Source organism: Poecilia reticulata, chromosome 2 (genome assembly GCF_904066995.2).
Source record: "Poecilia reticulata chromosome 2, P_reticulata-male-v2, whole genome shotgun sequence".
In the NCBI taxonomy this organism is placed as follows: Eukaryota; Metazoa; Chordata; class Actinopteri; order Cyprinodontiformes; family Poeciliidae; genus Poecilia; species Poecilia reticulata.
The window spans coordinates 29,311,319-29,335,587 of record NC_088831.1 but is presented as its reverse complement, the minus strand read 5'-3'; the positions used below and the strand labels follow the sequence as shown (position 1 = coordinate 29,335,587).

Genomic DNA, 24,269 nt, shown 5'->3' with positions numbered 1-24,269 from the left:
CTTAGCCAGCTGACCGTCAGTGCAACAGCAGGTAGTGGAGGAACACAAAGTTGTCATTTCGCTCTTTCTTTGCACTTTCTTTTCATGGTCTCTTAGTTAAGGGACTTTTACACCGTAAGAATGGTAGGTGGCGTTTTTATTATTTTTCTGGGTAACTGGCCCATGCCTATTGCAGAGTCACTAGTGCTATGTGTCTTGAACACACAAAAGAACATTTAAAAGACAAAAATCCAGTTCTTTCACATAAACCACAACAGCTTCAGAAGTTGTGCCAGTCAAACAAAAAAAAAAACTGCCCCTCATTCGCACAGTGTATACAAATTTAATAAAGTACACAACGAGTACAGTAGCCCACATTAAGCACAGCTTATTTCCACATAAACTGCAGAGAGGACGACAATAAAATTACAAATACATTCTTAAAAAAATGTTTGTTTTTTTATAGGAACTTTAAATGGTTTTTATGAAAAGGGACATTCCCTGTTGCACCACCATTAACAGTTCATAAGACACTTCACTTTTTTTGAATGTAACGTCACTTGATATGTATTTTGGCTCCTTTGTGATATTCAAAGTAATGGTCCTTATACACTAAATGGAGACAGAAAGCTTCACTGTACAAAAGCAGACAGGACTCGTAGCGTAACAGTAGCAGTTTGTTCAATAGCCTCACAAAATCGGAGCTGGAAATGTGTAAATTACAGACATCTAAATCGACATGTACAGTACACCATGAAAACGTTTGAAGTTAGGTAAGCACTGATCCCCACCACCCCGATATCCCACCCAAAACTTTCACACCAGTCAAGGACACATATTTCACCTAAACACAACAAGTCACAAACTAAAAAAGTAAAAAAAAAAAAAAAAAGAAGAAATAAACAAACAGAACATAAAACATAGAAAGCAGATGGTTTTTGGTTATACAATGCGTTTGAACATCTCTGTGGGTCAAAATAAATCAACTCCTTGTCATCGATTCGGGGTATCATTGTCATCATCATCATCATCATCATCATCATCATCATCATCATCATCATCATCATCATCATCATCATTATTATCATCATCATCATCATCATCACATCCATGGCAGGTGAGAGGGAGCTGGAGAGTGCCGTCACCACACCTGTCAGTTGCCGGAGTCCCTCTGGTCGGGAGCACAATCCGACCCCCCACACTCTTGACTGATGACAGAGCTGTGAATGAGACAGCTTGACAGGGACTTAGGCCTGAGCTCACAGGTCAGGTAGGAGGGCTCCTCCAACTCGGTGTGCAGTGGGGAGCATTGGCCATCTGGAGGGCCATAGGCACTGCTGTCTGATCCCCCGTCCCTCTCTTCTTTGGGCTCTCGGCTGGCCAAGTCCGGGGGCGCGCCGCTCTTGGTGGGGCTGCTGGACGCAGATGGACTCTCTTGGAGCGGTGGGCTTAGCGCACGCTGCGATTTTAAGTAAGGTTTAACATTGGCCACGAGGATTGTACTGTCCCGCTGTTCTTTTCCAAACGTGGTGAGGGTTTTTCTGCTGCTGCAGCTGATGGTGCCATAAATCTCTGTCTCTACCATGGCATCCATTCCCACAGGGATGAAAAGGTTGGTGCGATTATCTGCGCTGTCTGCTTGGCTTCCTACCCGTAACTTTGGCATCCAGCATCTGTCAGAGTGTCCCAGTGCACGACATTCATCGGTGCAGTGGACTGATTTGTCTTGCTCTGCAAAAACAGTTAAACATTTGTTATTGGAGCCTGCTGTGGTAGGAATAAACAACCCACAGGAAAATGTAGATGACATTTTGAAGGATGAGCAGCAATACTCAAACACAGCAAACAAACACAATTTCTAGCATTATTCTTAACTCCAACTAACAGCATCACTGCCGACATGTAATATTGCATATGTCACAGTGATTTCCAGAATAAAATCCCATTATGCAGTCTAAAGCAATAGTTAGACTGTTCTAAGATATGTGTTTAATTAAATCACCCTAATTTGATAATACAAGCAAATTAGATAATACAAGCATATATATATATATATATATATATATATATATATATATATATATATATATATATATATATATATATATATATATTTCCAGGTTAACTATCCATTTTTATGTTTTTGTCTTTTGATAAATTTGAGAAAACACTGATTTGTACGACTTACGACACATTTCCCCCCCTGGTATTATCAACAATCTGTGTAGGTGTTTTCCTGGAAAATATCATCTGGTGCAGAAGATGTTTTTAATTTACATTTTCATCAGAACTGATTTAAAAAGAAAGAGTAATTTGAATTTAACATGCAGGTCCTGACTGGAAGTAAGTGGCAGTCTCAGTAGTTAGGATGCTAAATGTTTGTCATGATGTTCATACAGTCGTCCAAGTTTCACCCACCAGTCTCTCGTGGTAATTTTTTTTGAACAGTTTTTGAGTTTTTCATCACTTGCAGCATAAAGCAGTAACTTGCTTGTTTATATATGACGTTCTATTTCACACATTTTTTTTTTTAATCAGAAGTTTTCATACATTTCTTCACTGCTTGACAAAAATCTTCCACAAGTTTCTCACAATCATTTGCTGAAGGTTTGACTCATTACTGACAGAACTGGTAAAACAGAGGTTTGTAGGCTGCAACCCTTGGCACTTTCTTCACAACTTTGTCAGAATTTTGTGACAACAAAATCACTGACTTTGTTGTCCTTAAGCCATTTTAAAACTAATTCAGCTCCTTCATATGATCAGGCTTTGCCCCCTTTTTCCTTTGAGTGTATTACTGGTCATTATGACCAAATATCTCTGTTTCAGTTTCATCAGACCAAAGGATTTGTCTCCAAAAATGAAGGTACTTCATTTTGTGTGCATTTGCAAACTCCATTAGAACTACTTATGTTGCTTTTGAAGATTATTTTCTTTTGGTGTTTAATCAATATAAATAATTGCTATATGAATCAATTTACCATTTTGACTGGTGAAATTAATGCACACACTCCAGCCTAGTAGAACCCAGCAATGCACCCAAAGTTAATTTGCAAGTCATCATATACTAAAATGTATATGATGAGTAAAAGTAACATTTTTGAACAATAATGGAAGAGACCACATTCCTAGCTTATTTTGTAAATCTTCCAAAAAGCAGCTTGAATGAGAGCTCGGTTGCGTGCACTGCAGCACTTTGAACAATTTCACATCAATGCAGAACATGCTGCTTATGAGCACTGACACCAACAGACCAGATGACAGGATTCAGAGCCAAAATAACGAAGGCCGACGTGATGGATTAATTTTACATAAATGTCTGTTTACTTCTTCAGTTCTGGACTAGCATAGCGGAAGAACAACTTCTTCGCCATTTTTGTGTGCACTAGATTATTTGTAGCTACCGTGAAATCTGTGGCAAACTGAAATATCAATGAGTCATATCAAAACAGAATAAGCATGATGCCGCTAATCTACGCTGCATGAAAACCTCATTGGCATGAGTAAGATGGGAGTAAATTTAGAATCGGTGTTGCATGTGTGAAGTACAATACAAATTTAGAAACACAGTTGAGACAAAATACTTGTCACTGTTCAGGAAAACGAATAAAAGAGACTGCAGTGAGTGGATTAAGTTAAATGGAATCACAATACGAACGTGATAACGATGAAATACACTACTGCTCACTAGAGCTGCTGAGTTTTAAGAGTGTTTAATGAAGTTTTGAACTGGGACTCGGCAAATGCCTGTTCTTAACTAACTTTGATCACATCAGGGACAAAAAAAAAAAACAGATTGCAACATTTAGATTATGTGCATACTGTACTACTACTACTAGCAAAATGATTTCTGGAACACATTCAAAAGTGATCCTTTTCTTTTTTTTGTCATTTCAACTAAAACACACAGAAAAAAAACCAAACATGAAACAGAAATTTTATATAAAGATCTGTTATCCAGCAGCATCATGTCCTATTGACTGGAAAGAAGAGGGTTGCTCATGAGTCTTCTGTTGTGCAGTCAAGAGGATGTTCATTGAGGATGAAGAGTGAACAGCTTTTTCCACTCAACTATGAGCGGTTATGAATGACCACACAGACACTCACAGGTCAGTACATGCATGTCAGTACAAAGGCAGAGAAAACCCAATCAGGCACACAGAATCAATCCTGTCACTCGTTCTCTTATACACCAGATGGTCTCAATTGTATTTTTATGGTCTTTAAATATCAGCCTTCTCTGTTTGCAGCTTTGGTAGATCCAGAATATTTGTAGGAACTTAATTCCTCGTCTTTTGTTTACCAGTCAGATTATTCTTTTGTCCAGCAGCTTTTATTTTTCTAAATGCTGGTTATGTTTTGTACATCCTGCTGTCAAGTACTTTGAGAGCTATCTTAAGTAAAATAAAACATTAAATTTAGAGGAAGGAAAATAATTTTTTCCATGCATCTGTTGTACCCTCTTTCTGGGGTTGCGGTGGCTGTGGGGTGGCATTGGAACCAATCCCAGCTGACATTTGGCAAGAGAAAGAGTAGCCCACGCCCTGGGCACGTTGCCACTTTGAAAAGGTATTGCATCAAAATATGATTTTGAAAATAATTTTATGCCACACACAGTCATTAGTTTGTGCCTTCGCCATTTCCAAATTGTTTTGAAATGAAAGAATTGTGCAGAATTCTTGTATTTTACCTTTTACAGTAGGGTTTTATGAAGTTTAATTAATGAATTTCTGTTGACTTCAGTTTCTGAAAATAATTGCTAAACTTGAAATAAGTTTAAAAACTAAACTGTTTTATATGTATATGTAATATACATATCACATATACTTTTTTGTAAAAAAGAGTTTTTAAAAATGCAAAATGCTCAACCACCTGTTAGTGTTAGAGGATTTCCCTGCTGCATTAGACGCAACGGATCATAATGACTGATACACTGGAAAAGTGTTTGAGATGTTTTGTACTGTTCTCCATTGGTTCTGACTGTACCTGACAGATGGTCACTACTTTCTGTCATTTGCCAATTACAATCAAAGTGAATTATAACCTTGATTATAAGATCAGATGTGAAAGATTCAGACCATTTCTGTTGTCTTTTCCATTTTGAAAAGTAACTAACACTTATAGGTTTCCGTATACATAACCCAAAACATTATTGACTGCTTTTTACCCCACTTAAAATAATAACGTACAATTTAAAAATGTTAAAGTTACATTTTGTTACAACAGTCAAAAGGGAAGCAGTAATTGTGGTGCTGCTAATTTTGATATTGTTTTTTTACTAATGTGTTTTTTGTCTCTTTCATTTAATAAACTCACCAAGGTCTGATTTTTTTAATTGTGAAATTACACAGCTAGTATAAAAGATGAATTTATTTTAATTTACAGATCATTGCTATCTGCGTCAATAAATGTAGAAAGGTGCTATATGCAAAAGCATTATTAAAAACAGGATTTTATTTATTCAGATAAACCAATAAATAAATACACTTTTTACAGCCTCAACATATTTGTGATTCCAATGATGCATAGTTAACCTATGACCGTAGAAGTGCTTACTTGATTACCAAATGCTGCCAACCCCAAACACTTATAGATTTACTGTATTATTCACCGTAAAAAAAATAGAGAAAATGTTGAGATTATATTGTGCCATGACAGCCTTTTGTACATTTCACACCACACCTAATCCTAGAGGCATTAAATAAGCAGACAGAGAGCAACGCATACAAAAAGCCAATTTCCATGGTGTTATGGTGTAGAGGGTGTTGTCATTTTTTCCCCTTTTCTGTGACCATTTTGTTCAGCTATCAAAATTAATTTGACAATAATGCACTGAGGTGTTTTGCATGTAAGGGCATAAAGCAAAATGTCAAAAATGTCTTGTAAGTCGGTGGAAAATAATAGTTTTCCTTCATTTGTTACACATGAAAATGAAACAGCAATTTCATCCTCCTCTTCTTCTGTCGACTGGTCTAAGTTTAATCTAATACATGTGTTTTCTTGGCTGTGGTTTCTACTACAACACTGCAGGAACTTTTTTTTCACCACAAACATATAATTCTAAGCAGAGATCAACAAATTTGTTAGAATTTGGTCAAGCATGGGATTTTGCCAGTTATATTTCCCGAATGAAAGAAAACACAAAAGGACCGCTTAGCTTCCTTTTAATGCAGATATATCGCCATACAAGCATCAATTATTGACAAACTGTGGAATAAATTGTAACATTTGTTACACTTTGCCATCCATTAATCTCCTTCCTTCAAATACATTTAATATAAATACCTACAATATTTCATTCATGGTTTAATGCCACTTTGATCAGCTCCTTTTTTTGTCTTGCTCACATGCCATTTTGTATTATCAAAGTCCCTCAAGCAAGTGGCTGCCTAAATGAGGCACTTGATTTCATTTTGAAACCTGGCTCTGATGAGGATGAGCCTTGAACAAGAGAAAGCTTCACATGATGGGGGGCTTGGGGGGTGGGATGATCCTCCTTTTGAAGGAGATAGTATACCATTTATCATACAACACCCTCCACAAGTTTTGCTGAAGGACACACAAAACCAAGAGAACATGGATGCCAGAACTCCTGAGAGTTGTGGAAATGAGCACCATTGTATCAAACAAGCTCTTTTGAAAAGTACATGCCACAACTATCACATTCTGCTTCTCAAGTGTATTAACACCTACACAAGCACACCCACACATAGCCACAGGGTACGATGAAACTGTTAATTATGCTACACCGGACAAAGCTAAATTGTGTTGTTAATTTAGCATCTGAGCTCTTAATGATTTTAAATGTTGGTGGAAAAGTTAATTAAATTTTACATGTTTTTGTTTGGATGGTTTGGCCACAGTAATAGACTTTGAGTTACAGACAACTATATCAAGGTTTTTTGTTTGGAAAAAATTTAGACAACTTTTCCTCAGACTGTCCTTTTCCTAACCCCCCCTCCAACCTCCCCCCAAAAAAACAAACAAAAAAAACATAGTTCTGAATGCTTAGAAATAAGTTTTCTAAGTAGTCCAGTTGAAGAGCTATTCTTGCCCTTCAACTGTACCTATGAACTATCAACTGCAAATGTTTGTAATATGTACAACCTCTGTGTTTCTGACCTAAATACATTTGGTGTTTCTATTTCAGTCCTAAATATTTTCTGATAAATGTGTGGTTTTGAAAAGCTGAAAGTCATTATGAACGTTACTTATCAAAAGTAAGTATACAAAAGTATACAAAAAGAGCTGTGTCATTTTAACAGTGGCCATAATTACCTCTAACTGTTGATTTTTTTTCTTTTTTTTAACCAAAATTATGTTTTTAAACGTTTTAGGTAAAATATTTGGTTGTTACAAATCTCAAATCCTTATTTTCTTCATCTTGGTTGAATCCCTTGAGATATACAATTTATTTTCCAAGAAAAGATAAAAAAAATTCTTACACTAAATCTTAGAGTATAACACTTATTTTCTTCTTTTTGCTTAAATGTTTGTCCCATTTTTTTTTTCTTCATTCATTCCTAACTAGAACTTGGGACATAAAACAAGTCCTATGTCACCAGTCGGCTAGTTAACAAAATACTTAAAAAAAATGCTGTGTAACAGGACAGCACCCTTATGGTATACATAAGCCTACATCATGTGACTGATAGTGAAAGTTTTCACATTAGAGATGTCGGGATCAGATCAGGGTACTAATATGGGCATTTTTAAATGGTTCTTTTCTAAACTGCACTCCTGATCTCTGTTATTAGTGCATTGTCTGTGATGTTATGTAAGCCAGGGCCATACTGTTAAAAAGGGATGTAGCCGTGTTTTCATTTTTTAAAGTCCTCTGCCTATATTCTGGCATGTCTTTTTGTTGCTAAAAAAAATCTTTAATTTGTTTTTCATTCCAAAAAATGGAAGTTTCTTTTTACCATTTACAATGGTGCACAGCACTGGGTTCTGCAGCAACCTGCTTGTCTGTGTCATGTAATGTGTTCTGCATGTTGTGGTCAAAAGTTGTTTGTATAGAGTGTAGCTGTATGAATAGCGGATAAACAATATTCACTAACTTATAGAGCAGGGGACCAACTTTTTAAGTAAGTTTAGCCTTCACATTATACACTAAAAGCTCTTTAAAAAAAAAAAAGATAATGAGACAAACTGCCAAAGATCTGCATCAAAATAGAGCAAAACATTTTATCTTAAGTTTGGATGTCAGCAAAGTGCTCCTCATAAAATTATTGCCAACAGGAAGAAGACACGACTTTTTCAAAGCCAGAAGTTTTATGTTTGCTGACCAGCAGTTTCTTTTAGTTGGAACAAAATTTAAATTCGTACTTCAATTTATGCACTGACTTCATTAATGTAGTAACTTTATTGATTTCTAAAACGCCCTAATTTTAAAAGACTTGGATCAAAACCAGGGTGAAAAAATAATTTAAAACTAAACATAGATACATAAAAACGAAACATGATTAGAAAAACTGCTTCACTGGTTCTAAATGCAGGGATATCATTTTTAAAATACTATAAAATTACATCCATTGATCAACAAGATATATAAACCCGACAAACATTTTCTTGAGGTTTCCGATGCTAATTTCAAGTAATTTTTAATGTCATTTTTAATGATTTACTTTTGATAAGAATCTTTTCAGTTAAAGGAAACAGATATTTAGTTGGAGTATGTATAACAGATGGGAAAACTTAGTAATTGGAAAGTTGCAGCCAGTTAGCAGTTAAATCTAAAAAAGTAAAGTCAACATTTAAATCTTGAGGCTTAAGAACCATAGATCAAATGCTAAAAAAATTGATGCTGTCTTTCATAAGAGATAAACCCCAAAACCACAAAGCTTGTACTCTCCTATTAGCACTGTTAGCTGTTTACCGAGGGGAATTATCTGTAATTAAGCTAAACGTAAATCTTTCAAGTCATCTTTACTCTTAGATCTGTTAGACAAATCTAATTTTTCTCTGTGTAAACAAAACTTTTTCTTTGATGCTGCAAATTATTTGTAGCTCATATTTTATTCTGATTTAAAATAAGCTATGCCGACAATAATGCTATTAATTAAAACCTTAATTCCATTATACATTTACTTTTACTAGGACAGCTAACTGAAACTATTTGACAAGAAACACAGAACAGATCCAATGCATTACTCTGTGTTCATTTGTGTTTTCAATCCTTTTCTTATTTGCAAAGTGAATACTGCTATTCCTTAAGCACTGCTATAAGAAGCAAACCTAATAAGAAAGGAGCAGAGAGAAGTAGGCAGATGCTGAATTAATTTCTATGCCACCTATCTGCAGAGGAGCCTGCAGATGATGCTGATGCAAAGGGATGCATAAGCTCTGAAGGTAAAGCAACAACAGAGTGAAAAGCATTCAATTTTTGCAGTCATATACCTCACTGCGTAAGCACAAGTATTCACAGGGCGGCATTTTTACCTAAAAGGTACTCAATATTAGTAGTAGTTCACATAACATTCTTTATTTAGGACTATTATTTAAAACAGATAACATTCTTGCACTTTGTAAAGCACCGTCAAAAGTAAGCTATGATAACGATGCCGAATTATTCAAAAGTTAAAATGGAACACTTTAATTTGTTTGGCCGGTCCTTAGCTTCACATTTCTCTTTGATGTTATGTCACAATGGCTCTAAGAAAGCCATAGCATTACAATGGGCCTGTGATCGCATCTAGCCAAATCACTGCAAAAATAAATGACAAATAGCTGTGATATTACACATAACTGTAAAACAAAACAAAAAACAGGTTCACAAAAACAAAAGAAACTGCTTGCCTATTATAAATAGAATCAGAGAAAGCCTAGCAACATACCCACTGTGCATCTGGTGTCTGTGAGAGTGAATAAATATTCAGAGTGCATGATAGTGGAAGCTGCACAGGTGCATATATTACCTGTATCAAAGCAGCCAGGAGACTAGAGGGATGGTAAAAGGTAAAGACATAAAAGCAACGCTACTTAACCTACCAGCTTTTGTGTTGGTGCATTTGGAACAAAAAAAAATAAAAAATCTCCATTTTGGATAATAGCGTTATCTTGTCTAAATCTGCAAAAATAGTAGCTTTGTTGTTCAGTAAATGTGCCTGTGTTTGTTGGTAAGATAGTGAGGCAGTGTGTAGGTAGGCGGGTGGTGTTTTGTATGATCAATTCTGCGGGAAAAATGCATAATGTGAATCTTCCATCTTGCTGTCTTGCAGACACTGACACCATTTAAAGGGATAGTTTGAAATTTCAAAGTGACGTTTTATGAGGTTGTTATCAGTTATACTAACATATTAGCCGTCCACTGATTTTGAATATTTATTTACTTTTCTGAGATGTGTGTGATATCACATGGCTTGACAACAAGTAAGGAAACTACTTCTAGAGATGCACCGATCAGAGATTGTGAGGCCAATTTCCATCACTCAATTTTCTTTCTGACTTGCTGATAATGAATTTAGCCAATACTAATTTCCCCATCATAAACAAAAACTTTCCAGATAAACTAAATACTTAAAAAAAAATTAATATAAAGGAAAACATGTTACTGAGCGGTTTCTTTCTCTCTAAATCGCTGAAAAACATAACAAGATTATGGGAAGGTAAAGTTATAAGAAAGAAGTATTTCTACAAATAAAATAAAAGACAAATAAAAAGATGTGCCACATCTACTTGGCTCCTTTGAAAGACAGATTACACTAAAGCCTCTTTTTATTCTGTGATCTGTAATTCACTCTGACGTGTTAGATTGTTCAATAACTCATTTATGAAGTTCACATATGCATAAGTCTTATGTAACATTTCTATGGTGATTAATCATTAACTTTTCACACTAGAAAGAGAAAATACATTACAATAGGTTTGACTGAGAGAGAAAGGTATTGCTGTTACACAACTAAAGCAACTAAAGTTAGACCTGATTTAACCCTATTTTACAACAAAGACAACATGATTAAAGTTACGGGTAGCAGTGATCCAGTTTAGTATCATTATTGGAGTTGATGCTGATGTCATTATTGGCTTATCGGGCTGAAGCTTTCTGATTGATTTTACACTGAAAAGGAACACTGTCTGCTAAAAAATGGTAGCACATTTAAATAAAACACTGTATAAATTCTCCTGTTTTAAATAATACATAAACAAATGTTTCAAATATATAAATATTGATACATGTGTCGTACAGAAGACAACTGTTAGTGAACAGAGATGTTTCTGCAGATTGAGCATCTTACTCCAGATTTACCCTATATGTGTCTCTGCTCTGCCGCGTCGTTCACTTCGCCAGCGGAAGAGAGTCATTCCTGGCAACCATAATTTACAATATGTACCGTACACATAGTCACCGATACCTGATCTAGAACTTTTTTAAAACATCAAGACCAATACAAATATTCACTTCTCTATTTATTTATCTAGTAATTCATCTTGTAAATTAATACAGTTGAATGTATGGCCAAAAACTGTAGTAGTGCAGTACTTATGTTTTTTTCTTTGTTTTGTTTAGTTGTTTTTTTTTTGCTTGTGTTTTTTTACAACCCTTGAAGAAAAAAATAAAGGCTTTGACTAAAATGCACTGGACTCAAAAACATTAGCTTCAGAAAACCCACGGTTGAGTTCTACACAATGCCATTCACAGCTGTGGAGACAATGGAACAGTTTTTTGTTATTACATTTTTGGTGACTTTATGATGCATTTTATGTAATCTTGTTTTTGGATAGTCGTGCATATGTCTGTCTGTTTCTCATTTTGTTCTTTTTGTCTTTGGTTGGACTTTGAGTCTGAAATAAAGTTTCTCTCTATATTGGTGTAGACAATATTACAACGTGGGGATCGGATCGGAACTCAAATATATCCTTGATTGGAACATCTCTGACTGGTGATCATTTTAAGCTGTTTTCAGCATTTGACCTTGCTCAGAGCAGTTCTCATGTGTATCCCCTGCAACGCTAGTAGACCTGTGCTGCAACTAAGATTTCAAAAGGGCTGACAGCATTTTCCAATCCATTTTTGAGAAAGAAAGGATAAAACAGAGCAATGCAGGAAGTCCATCTCTCTGTTGTGGCAGATTGAGCCACCAACATGCCTCGATATATATATATATATATATATATATATATATATATATATATATATATATATATATATATATATATATTTTTATCTTTCCACAGTTACAACTTCTACACTGAAGGGTGTAATCAATATAACTGGGTAGCATTTATGGTGCATTCTAAAATTTAACAATATGCTATAGCTGAAAACTGTAATGATGGTATTTTCAGGACAATTAACCAACATTTATATGACTTTTCTATTACATGTTTGCATCACCTCAGCGACCGTTAGCATAACAGCTGCTAAAATTATATATCGGTTGTTTGAATTGGGATCAGTCAAATTCCATACAGCTGATCAAATACATTACCAAAATACAGTGCAGTCCATGACATCTGAGATTGCATATACTGCCAAATAATTTGTAATTATGATATTATAAGTAATGTTATCACAATAATAATCACAGTAACGATAATAATTGCTGCAGCAATATTTCTATCTCAAAACTGATGGGTTGGAAAGTTGAAGGAATGAGGCAATGATCTCCTCATAAGAAGAAAATCAGCCAATTCTGGTCATCAGTCCCTTTTTTCGGTGTATTTCAACTGCATAATGCTTCACTTCAAAAATGTCCAACTATCTCTTTAAAGCTCAGCTGACCAGCCCTATCAAAGAAAAACCTAATTTAATCTAATCATTGGTTTTTCTTTCTAACTACATCTCTCACTTAGGAACGGGAAAGACATTAGCAAACATACTGATATTAAAAGCATTTCCCTACTTGATTGGATTTCTCTTATCTTACAAACCCAGGTCTATAAATGAACTGCCACTGCAGTCAAGCGGCATCAGCACTGCACTAGTTTCACATGTACAGAACGTCTTTTTTGATATATCTCCATATGACTGGCATCAGAACTTCGGCTGAATCAAATTGTGGGGGGAGGGGAAAAAAAAAGTGAAGTGATTGAATTTACACCTCCCACAGAGTTAAGTTTGGTCTGCCATAATTCCTCTCAGAACACACGCAACCACCAGATCACACATACATAAAAGTGAGACAGACAGGGAGAGATTCACACATCTCCTCTGCCAGCCACTAGAGCGCCTCCATCTCTGCCCTCCTGAGCATACTGCAAACAAACAGTTCATAGCAATGTAAATGGTGTGGAAAGTGCTGCATAGGGACATGATGACCACAGCCGTTCCTCCTCCGAGGCGCGGACGAGGAAATGAAAAACATCGCCACTTCACTTCAAGTCCCCCACCCATTATCTTTTATCTCACCAGCGAGCGTTTGCTTTCATGTTTTCGAGTTTATATCCGCAAAAGCTAAATATATCAGTCTCTTCCAGGTCAGCCAGGTTGCCATGAGCCTGACAGTCATCTGAGATTATCCTCCTGGCAGTCTGGATCGCTTTGGATTTGCAAAATAAAATTTAACAATTCTATTTTCAGTCATAAAGTGAGCGCCCTCTCTCAAAACCACAGCAAAACTAATAACTGAGGAAATCTATCCAAGCAAAAGGTGGAAACAATCTGTCAAGTTGCACTCAATGTATCTGTCATTTTGCTTTGCAAGTGTCTGTCATGCTTTCTGAGACATGCATGCAACAAATCTACCTTCACAAAAATGACATGATATAAAAGAAAAGAGACACAGACAGAGGTACAGTTTTCCGTGCACGAGTCCGTTTGATGGTTAAATCAGACTGAAGACGTATGAAAAATTCTACGTTCAAGACTCTTTCATCCTTTTAAACTCTCTATCTACCTTTCACTCCAGTGCCTTCGTGTCATTTTTGAGACATATCTCAGGCTGTCTGCAATGTAAAGTGGAACAAAATATCCTGCTGCACCTACAGCTTCCAATAATGTTGAGGGAGGACGTCTTTTTGCACTGGCTTCTACACCCAGAAGAAGTTGTAGAGCTCTAGTTAAACACCAGCAAAACTGAAGGTTCTTGCTGCATTAAGCACAAACAATGTCTGCTACAAGAGTCAGTTAGGCATCTTGAAGATGTCCACTCACCCTTCTCAAAAGGCTGGCCATTAACTGCTGCCGCTTTCATCTTGAGGGCCTCCCTGGCAGATGTGTCGCAGTGTGAGCCTTTATTAGTATCCTGGTCACTATCAGCCTGGTCACTATCACCATGGCCACTGTCTCTGAGACTTGCTCGTTCTGCATCCTTAAATGTTGAGCTGCAGAATGGAACAGACAGAGAGGAGCAAAATTAAGCATAAGTTGTCATAACTTGTAAGTGAGTATCAACACACTCTGATAGGTAGAGTCTGGGAGCATAGCTGTACACGGTTTTCACATATTTTATGTGGAAATTTCATGCTTTTCTCGACTAAAATTGACAGAGTTCTATGTTATTTCACTCACCTATTTTTAAAGCATAAATGTAAAATTCAGAGTCAACATTTCTGGCTTTATATATGAAACCTGTAAGGAATATGGATGGATGGATGGATGGATGGATGGATGGATGGATGGATGGATGGATGGATGGATGGATGGATGGATGGATGGATGGATGGATGGATGGATGGATGGATGGATGGATGGATGGATGGATGGATGGATGGATGGATGGATGGATGGACACAACGTTTAGAAAACATGAAAGAGCATAAAGTTGGAAATGCGGTACATACGGAAACACCAATATTTTTTTCAAACATTTTCTGAACTTAGCCAGATCTGAAACATACTGAAATTCCACACTTGTGGAACCCCTGTGAATATTGCTCTTACCTTTGAACAAATGGCTGCCTGCTGCCAGAATAATTGGGCTCTGATGAGAAATTTTCAGTCTGGAAGGTGAAAAGGCAAAATGTTAATGTGCATTCAACATTTAAGATTTTTTTTTTTAACAATAAGCTCTCTCTCTCACACACACACACACACACATACAATACCATGGCATAAATCAAGCAGGGGCACATCCATAACTTTGAAAAGAGTGTCCATGTGGTGGCAATTGAAAAAATATATTATTTTTATTATTTCTTTGTACTTATTTGCCTATTCATTTTTTGACAATCCTTGGCTGGAGCACAAAAAAATCAAGGGTTTTACAATAATTTTGCTATACATGCCATGGAGGGAAAGGATGACAGGAATGATATAACAGACACAAAAAACATGTGACAAAGTTTAGTAAATTAAATAAATACTCCAAATTACTGAATTTTGTCAGTGAACTGCAAGATGTATGCTCTGTTGAAATACTCCAAAACATTCATGGAAAATAAGATTACTTCACTGGGGGTGGCAGCATATTTACAAGTTTGTCCTCTAGGTCCCCCTTTTTGCTGTCACTAAAAATACAATTTAACATTGTTCAAGAATTTTTCAAGAAATCCATTTATGATATCACTAAACAAACTCAGAAACAAGCCGGGGAGAGTTGCTGAGGAACAGCAAATTTCCATTGTGAAGATATATATTTTCCTTGGCAAGGCAAAGAGTTCAGCATTTGCCACTGTCATCAGGAGCCTTCCCCCTCTCTTCTCAAAGTAGTGTGTTTGTGTTGATCACACCCACATACCCTAGTGACTGGTGACAGTGCCAAGCCTTGTCATCTGTGTTATAATCTCCGAATGAGACTGTCCTGAATATTTACATCGTTTACATCAGATAATTCTGCAGTGCTAAAAAGCCCTACAAGCCCATGCTGTCAAATTAGCATGTTAGCTGGCTCGGGTGTTCAAACCCTGCCATCTCTACAAGGCAAGGCTGGAACTTATTAATGGCACCACTGTGCCAATCCTGGATGTGGATGGGTGGATCTGGCCCACATTTCCAAGGGGGGGCAAAAAATGTGATTGTAAGGTTATGCTGTGTGCATCTCTCTGTGTCTGCTGCACATCGGTTTGGTAATGTGATCGGACAAGCTGCTCAAACACCTGTCCAATCCCACATTTCAGGCGGGTTTTTGTTTTCGCTCTCTATAGCAGCGATTCTGGCAGGGTTGCAGCGGCCTTGCTCAAGACTCACACTGTTTGCATGTCTAACCGCGAGGACTCTCAAATTACGGAGACCAACTGTGCCATTCTGCAGGAAAAGACTTAAAATGGAGCAATTTGAAAATGATTCTCAAATACAGAGAGAGAAAGGGAAAATGAAAAAAAACTCTCTTTTGTACAAAGCCTTTTAAAATGCATGAATACGGTTCGACAGGAGGTTGCCATATCATGCTTTGCATGCGGAGAGTATAAGTTAAGTCTCAAAACAGGGAAAAGAAGGAAAATCCATGTAATGATGTCTGCTCTGTGTGCCAGTTTCCTCCTTTTCATACACTTTTGTCCAGTTTGTAAGGCAAAGCAGTAGGTGCAGATAAGAGAATAATAGTAAATGAATAAAATGAAGAATCCTGCTTACCTGTATCACTGACATCCTATTCGCTTGAGTGTCTGTGTTCAGCCCAGCAAAACTGGAGTGGCACCCCGACCTGGGCACAGTGAGGCTGTTTGGGGTGGTTTTCAGGTACATGACCTCTGACCTGGGCAGTGTGAGCGGCAGCGGGCTCTGGTAGTCGAAGCATATGGGTGAGGTGATCAGAGATGGGCTACTGACAACGTTCATCCGGCTCGCAGAATCCCTCTCCTCCATCTCACTCTGCACCAACATGATGTCACTCTTGTTGATCCGTTTCTTTTTTCCCTTCCCCACCGGAGGATTGGAGTACTCAGCCATGCGGCAGTTATAATTCCCAGCATCCTTATCTTGATGCTTGGACTTGACAGCGATGGCAGTCATGACGGCCAGGAGCATGACAGAGATAATGCAGAGGGTAACTATGAGGGGCAGGGACACGTCCCAGTGCTGCTGTTCCCCACTCGCGCTGGAACCCCCTCCTGTCGTCGTTTCCGTATTCGCCTTAATGATCAGCTTAGCCACAGCAGATAAGGGGGGTTTGCCATGGTCAGTTACTCTCACCACCAGCTCAACCACAGGGGCAATCTCCTCCCAGAGAGCATGGGCAGTTCTGACCTCTCCTCCCACTGGGTCTATCTCAAACAGGTGGTCGTCGTTTCCCTCTGTGATCTCATAGGTTAAGTGCCCACTTTCTCCATGGTCATGGTCCACTGCTTTTACTGTAGCAATAATGTACCCAATTCCCACGTTTCTAGGTACTGGGATCTCAGCCGTATCATTCTGCAGCAGCGGTAAAATAATAACTGGAAGATTGTCATTCACATCAAGGACATTGACCCTGACTGTAGAAGTGCTCTCCATGTGAGGAGAGCCGCTGTCTTTTGCTTGAACCTTGAACTCAAAGGATTTTGTCTGCTCGTAGTTGAAGGAGCGAGAGGCGTAGATTGCTCCGTTTGTGGGATTAACAGACACGTATGTGTAGACCGATACATCTCCAATGTGGGATGGCAGTATGGAGTATGAAACAGTTCCATTACGACCTACATCTGGATCATGTGCCACGACGGAGCCCAAGTACTCTCCCGGGATGTTGTTCTCAGGCACCTGCAGCACGTAGAGTGTCTTTGTGAAGCGCGGTGCATTGTCGTTCTCATCTAAGATTTTCACAGTGAATGACCTGGTGTTGTTCAAAGATGGGTTCCCGTTGTCTCTTGCAACAATTGTGACATTATATTCATCTTTCGTTTCTCTGTCCAGAGGTCTGTCTGTAAGCAGAGTGTAGAAATTATCGTTGTTTTCCTGAAGTCTGAAGGGGACATTTCCAAGAACCCGGCACTGGAGTTGGCCATTACGCCCTGAGTCTTTATCAGTCACTCTGACCAGTGCTATTACAGACTCTGGAGGAGCTGCTTCACTGATTGCTCCCTGCCGAACAGAGACAAAACTTATTATTGGCAGGTTATCATTTTTGTCAAGCACTTTCACAGTAATTTTACAATGTCCTGGTATCGGATTGGGCCCCAGATCCTTTGCCTGCACATCAAACTCTATGATTGGATTCTCCTCAAAGTCAATCTCTCCCTGGACCTTAATGACGCCAGTGTTTGGGTCTATTGAGAACAAATCTTGTATTCGCTCAGATGCATATCCAGTGAAGGAATAGACCACCTGCCCGTTGCTTCCCTCATCCTGGTCAGTGGCGTTCAGATCTATAAGTATTTTTCCAGGGGGAGAATTCTCAGGAATCTCTAGCACATAGGAAGATTTTTCAAAAACAGGGCTATTGTCATTTGAATCAGTCACTCTGACATTGATTTGCATGGAGCCCGATCTCGGATACTCCCCACCATCGATTGCAGTAAGAAGAAGAGTGTGATGACTCTGATCCTCCCTATCGAGGGGTCTCTGAACCACCAGTTCTGGGTATATAGTCCCATCACCCCTCACTTTTAAATCCAAAGAAAAGGTATTGTAGTCATCTCTTGTAACCTGATAGGTCTTTATCCCATTTTCCCCAGAATCTGAGTCATGTGCAATAGTGAGGGGGAAGCGTGTCCCAGCAGCTGCATTCTCAGAAATATCAATATTCACATGATCTGAGGGGAAACTGGGGGAGTTGTCATTGATGTCCTGTATATCAATCTTGATCATGCAAATTTCCTTGTCATTGGCGAACACCTCCATAGAGAGCTGGCACTTGGGGTTGCGCCTACATAGCGTCTCTCTGTCAATCCTTTGTTTGGTGAAGATTAGTCCACTCTCGGGGTCAACATCCACCAGATGCGGGGCTGAATTCTCCAGAACCCTGAAGTTGGATTTCTTCCCTCTCTCTACAGTCCCATATCCGCCGTCTTTTGCTATGTTGCCTATAACAGTTCCAGGTCCCTGCTCCTCCGGGACGGAATAATTGAGGTTTTTTAACGTGAGGGCTTTCACCCACAGCAAAAGGAAAACGGGTGCAGAGAGACGCATCCCTTCTAAGTGGATATGCAGCAGTGGTAGACTGAAAAAAAAAACTGGTTGACTTTCAACCTGTTGATTAGGAGAAAAAAAAGAAAGACAGAAAAAACCTAGTGCTCTAACCCGCACCGGGCACGGCTTTCACGCTGATCTCACACTAATTAGGTATTAAACCGATCCCTGAACCGTGCTCTCCCTTTTTAATTTGGATCTTGACCTTTTTTTTGGATGCGGTGTAGCTGGGACGAACTCTTTCTGTAAACAAAGATGACCGCTCGACGACACCTGATGTATGAATTAAATATCAAATTCGGCACCACTACAAGAGAGATGCTTTGTTTCTCTTTGTTTTTTTTTTTCTCCCCCAAACGTAATGTGTGTGTGCGTGCGTGCGTGCGTGCGTGTGTGTGTGTATGTGTGTGTAGGGGGACTTGATGAATAATCGATGACTATAAAGTATTCATATTCCCAACCGCATCCAAGGTTAAAGCGTTTAAATCTCGTGGTTGAAGGTTAGAGCGCGGCTCGCAAAAGCGCATTGCCCTCATGCGACATCTACACCTAGGCTACTGCGAAACACTGACATGGCCATTCAAAATGCAGCATTTGCCATTCACGTCGCATGTTACTTTCCCCCTTTCTCCTGTGCGGCACACTGTTGCACATACGCGTTCGCTCCGCGTCGCCCATACACAGTCTGCTCACAAAGTGGAATAAAAAATAAAACAAGCAGGATGCAGAGCTGAGAAATACTCCAGTTCCAACCTTTTGTGCTCAAGAGCGCCTGCGACTTTTGCCCGATGATTGTCCTATAATCAGTCCAGTAATCCCATAATCCAGTCCAATTGGACCCGGTGCTCTTCCATCCTTCATTCCAGACAATTCCCTTCAGCACTGACCCGTAAAACGAGCGGGAGGAAAAAATGAGCCACACAGAGGTGCTGGAAGATTTCAGATAATCAAAATTAATCGCTTCTCCTGCGCTCACAGGTTTCTCTCCTCTCCGCGTCAACTGTTGAAACCCGCTCCCCTCACTGTGTTGAGCCGATCTGACCGGAAGCCACTCGAAGCCCTCGCAACGCACTCCCGTGTGTTTCTGGGCGCATTTAACATACTTTCTGATCGTCTTCCAGCGAATGAGTGAGCAGTGACAGATCTTTGCCTTGAGGGGGGTTTCTCCGATAGGGTCTGGCAAGATCGCATGAAGAAGGGCTGTTCTAGTGCTACGTGATTCATTTACTGATGTGCGCGCAGCGAACAGCAGCATCACAGGGAGGAAACGTGCTGGAGGATGTTGCTCCTAATACGTGTCGATGTGAACCAGAGGGGATTGGAGATAGGTTTCTTGAAATGTGCCGTAGCAGGAGCAGAAAGAACTTGACAAGTGGGGACAGAGACGGTCCGTTGGTATATGTGGCCCCAGGGCAGAAATTTTGTTCGGTGAGGGGGGGGGAGTGGGGGAGTCACTTGTTGTCACAGGTCACCACAGCGTCACTATCATCTTCTTTTATGTGGTCCCTTCTTTCCAAAGTATGCAGAAGTCAATTCACATTATTTATTGAATATATACAGCAGCATACCCCACAGTATATACTTTTAAACTTTTCTGTAAACAAAGATGTTTACAGAAAACATGGTTCTTTGTCACATTAAGAACCATAAACTAAAATATACGTTTCATAAGCAAAAATAAAGTAGTACATAAATGGAATGAAAATGATACATGGCTTTCAATTTTTTTTTTTACAACTGAATCTCTGAAAAGTGTGGTGTGCACGTATTCAGAACCCCAAGTCAGTACTTTGTGGAAACAATTACATTTACAAGCTGATACACTGGGGCATGTGTTTACATGCCCCCCAAAAAATCAATCAATCATTTGAATTTTTCTCTCAGACCACAACCCGACTTCCTCCATTATTATTATTATTATTATTATTATTATTATTATTATTATTATTATTATTATTATTATTATTATTATTATTATTATTTTAGTCACATCTAGAAGAAGCACTTTGACGAAGCTTGGCAATATAACTTAGACTTAGTCAAACTGGATAAAGAGCATGACATCAGGTTTTAAGATTGTTAGTTTGACTTTATTCGTTTGACTCATGAATATGCTTTTAGCCACATTATTCCACTGTAGTTCTCGGTGTAAGCTTAGAGTTTTTTCCTGAGAGAATATGAAGCTCTGTTCCAGTCTCAAGTATTTTGGTGCTTCTAACAGTTTTTTTTTTCTCTGTACCGTCCTGCTTTTAGCACAATTCATCTGCCTATTATCTCTGAGCAGCTTTCCTATCCCTGCTCCCCACAGGATGATGATGGTTTTGTTCAGACTGATGTGCACTGATAGTTAGTCCCTCACAAATAGTTTTTTTCATGGATGTATTTTTGCTATTTTAGCATAAACGCCATTTGTGCAGCACACAACTAATACTTATACTGTCAGCAGATTGCCTCACCTTAACAGCAGGTTTCTGAGTTACCGTTGGCCTTTTGAGTGCTCTCCTGATCAATGCTTTCCTGTCAATTTAGGAAAACAACTGGTTCTTGTTAGGTTTGCAGGTTTTCCATACCTTTCTCATTTCCACAGCACTTGCAATAAAGAGTGTTAGGAGTTGACAGCAAAAAAAAAAAAAAAATGGTTAAATCATTTCTTTCTCTGACTTCTCTGACTTTGTTGTGTATTTACCATACAGTACTTCAATACAAACTGTTGAATTGAGAAGCAGAACCCAAGTATATTTTGTTGGGCTCACAATAAATAGCAGTAAAGTACAATATATGTGCCTAGAGGAATTTGCAAATAGATGCAATATGCACTAATTATATCAAAGGAACAATATGAGTTTATTAAATTAAGAGCCTTAAATCATGACTGTTGACATTGATATGAAACTGTTAGGATTTCACACTGTATCTCTATCTTATTTGTCTTTTCTTTAAAATGTCCAATATGTAAAAGGATAAATTTCATATTTGGATCACACTATGGTAAACATGGCTTCAAATGCACTCAAATCCAGAGCTTGTGAAACAATGCTACAGCTTAATTTATTCATACTTTGGGTTGACTCTGGGTGTAATTTATTTATTTATTTATCTTTTTTGGGGGGTTTGGGGAGTGACATATGGCCAACATGGTGTTAGAAATGTAAAATTAAAGCTTTCAAAATGTTTGGAGAGTAACAGAGAGTGCTGTTTTCTCAGTGTCATTGAAGCTCCTCAGGTATTCATAACTTAAGATCCTTATTAATTATTAAAAACAACAGGCTTACACCTGTCTCTTCTGTTTGTTCCTCATTTTCATCATTGCTTTTGAGAAAATTTAATCAGAAGATAAAAAGAGAAAGAGAAGGAGACAGACTGTGGATGTTTTCAGGATAATCTCTGTAAAGGACATAAGACAACTGCGTATTCCTCTGAAAGAAACAAGGCTTATTTCACAGCTCAAATATCACAGCTGTTGGTATAACCTGCCTTATGCGGCTATCACATTGCTTATCCACATCAATCTCATATCTCACACCGACAAAAAAAAAAAAGATGGACTGACATTTAGTTCACTCAGCATTTCAACAATATGACATTTGCATTTTTATTCTCACTTGACCAAATCTGGGTGATGCCGACGTGTGCGTGGGGGCGGGCGGGGGCTCCATGGTGTCGCATTCAGGTACCATATGAGAGCAATTCTGGGAGGACGCTGTGTCAACATAGGGGCAAGATTACCGTAGCCCGCTTCCTCATTTAATTTCATGTTGCTTGGGATCTAAATCAACCTTGAGTTGCTCCTCAGTTCATTTTCGATGTAGGAAATATGGCTGCTTTCCTCCTGTGGGGAGCATCAACTTTGGCTGGCCCCGGTGCAGCTTGCATAAATTGGCCGTTTCTGCAGGTATGAGATAAGGACAACAAAGGGAAACTAATTATCATTCAGTCTATGTTAAAACCTCAGGAAAGAGCCGCTATTGACAATTGTGTCTGCATTGTCACAGTCATACTATTTAATATGATCTGAACTCTAAATGAGAGGGTGGTTTATATCCATAATAAATAGGCCACATCCTGATGTGAGGCTTTGGATGCCTTGTTCATCTAAAATCCCGCTGACTTTGTCTTGAGTAACTTTCTCTAATGAGACCACAGTACTCGACCTGGTATGAAATGCAATTTATGTTGCTTTTTCCTCCTCCTGTTTTAACTGCAAGAACAACAGTGTGCATCAGGTGTTCTGTGGCAAATTGATTTTTACGTGAAAGCACATTATTCCAAAGGCATAAAAAAAACCATACCTGTTGTAATTCCGGGTGGAAATAACAAACAGTGGCCATGCTCTGTTTAAGCACACTTGTAATATTTTGCCATCTCTCTCATGTGATTCACTTACCACTTGGCGCAAGCATGATTAAAGGTGAGATTAAATTGTTTATCATTACCTTTTTTTTTTTTTCTGCTCCCGTCTCTAGTTGCGCCACACTTTGAGCAGCACACAGGAATACTGATGGTGGGGGAGCAGGAATAATGATTAGGACAAGCCACTGAATCTTGCTGCAGAGTAAATGAGCATGAGAAACAAGTTTTAATGGAGCATTTGGCAAAACAATCAGTTACTCCCTAAAATAAAGGAGTGATTATGGAGGAAAAAGCAACTTTATTATTTATGTGGAAAATATTAAAGTTGCATATGCAGAGTGTCTTACAAAAACATTTAAAGCTGTTTGTGTGTACGCATTTTGTTCATTTAAGACAACAAACAAACTGTCATTTATTTATTTTATAACATTTTAAATACTAGAGCCATCATAATTAGTAACATTTTCTTAAAATGAGGGTTTCCAAATTATTTTTCAAAACATATAAATCGAGAAGCACGTTTTCATTGAGTAATCTTATTTAGACATCCCTTAAGAAAGTCAGTGCAACCAATTACCTTTAGGAGTCATAGAGTGCACCTGTGTTATATAAATGCAACTGTTTTGTGAATTTGTAGATGGTTTGTAACTCTGGAGGAGCTACAAAGAGCTGAGGTGTGACAATCTAAACACATGAATTAAATATTTATTTTGAATTTATAGACAACAAATTTGTACAACCAGAAGAAACAAGCATCATGCTGTTGTTAAATTATTGAAAAACAACCATCTGTTACGTTCCAGAACTGAGATAACACAATGTAAAAAAGCAAAGTAGAATTAGAAGTGGTCCATTTCCAGTTTAGAAAGGAGTAAGGGTAAGCAAATGATTAATTGATCTAACTTATACTTCAACACATAAATCAACCTTGTTTTTCTTGTTGACAGGACCGTTGTTATTTATTCATCTCTGAAATATGATCTATGAAAAAATGGGAAGAAGAAGGCAATTGTTGAAA

At 38.2% G+C, this 24,269-nt stretch overlaps 1 protein-coding gene across 1 annotated transcript; it reads right to left on the bottom strand.

Moving 5' to 3' along the window:
* Positions 1–306: 306 nt before the first annotated feature.
* On the bottom strand, positions 307–20,248 carry LOC103459959 (protocadherin-17-like). Its single transcript, XM_081602925.1, has 4 exons — positions 16,433–20,248; positions 14,804–14,862; positions 14,075–14,244; positions 307–1,710 (listed from the first exon to the last, which is right to left on the bottom strand). The coding sequence occupies exons 1-4, from the start codon at positions 18,899–18,901 to the stop codon at positions 1,133–1,135; spliced, it is 3,276 nt and encodes a 1,091-aa protein (XP_081459051.1). The 5' UTR covers positions 18,902–20,248; the 3' UTR covers positions 307–1,132.
* Between the last annotated feature and the right edge of the window lie 4,021 nt (positions 20,249–24,269).

Coding starts and splice junctions, on each gene's coding strand:
- LOC103459959 (XM_081602925.1), bottom strand. CDS start 18,901: ATGCGTCTCTCTGCACCCGTTTTCCTTTTGCTGTGGGTGAAAGCCCTC. Junction 14,245..14,803: donor AGGCAGCCATTTGTTCAAAG/GTAAGAGCAATA, acceptor TCCATTCTGCAG/CTCAACATTTAAGGATGCAG. Junction 1,711..14,074: donor TGGCCAGCCTTTTGAGAAGG/GTGAGTGGACAT, acceptor CTGTTTTTGCAG/AGCAAGACAAATCAGTCCAC.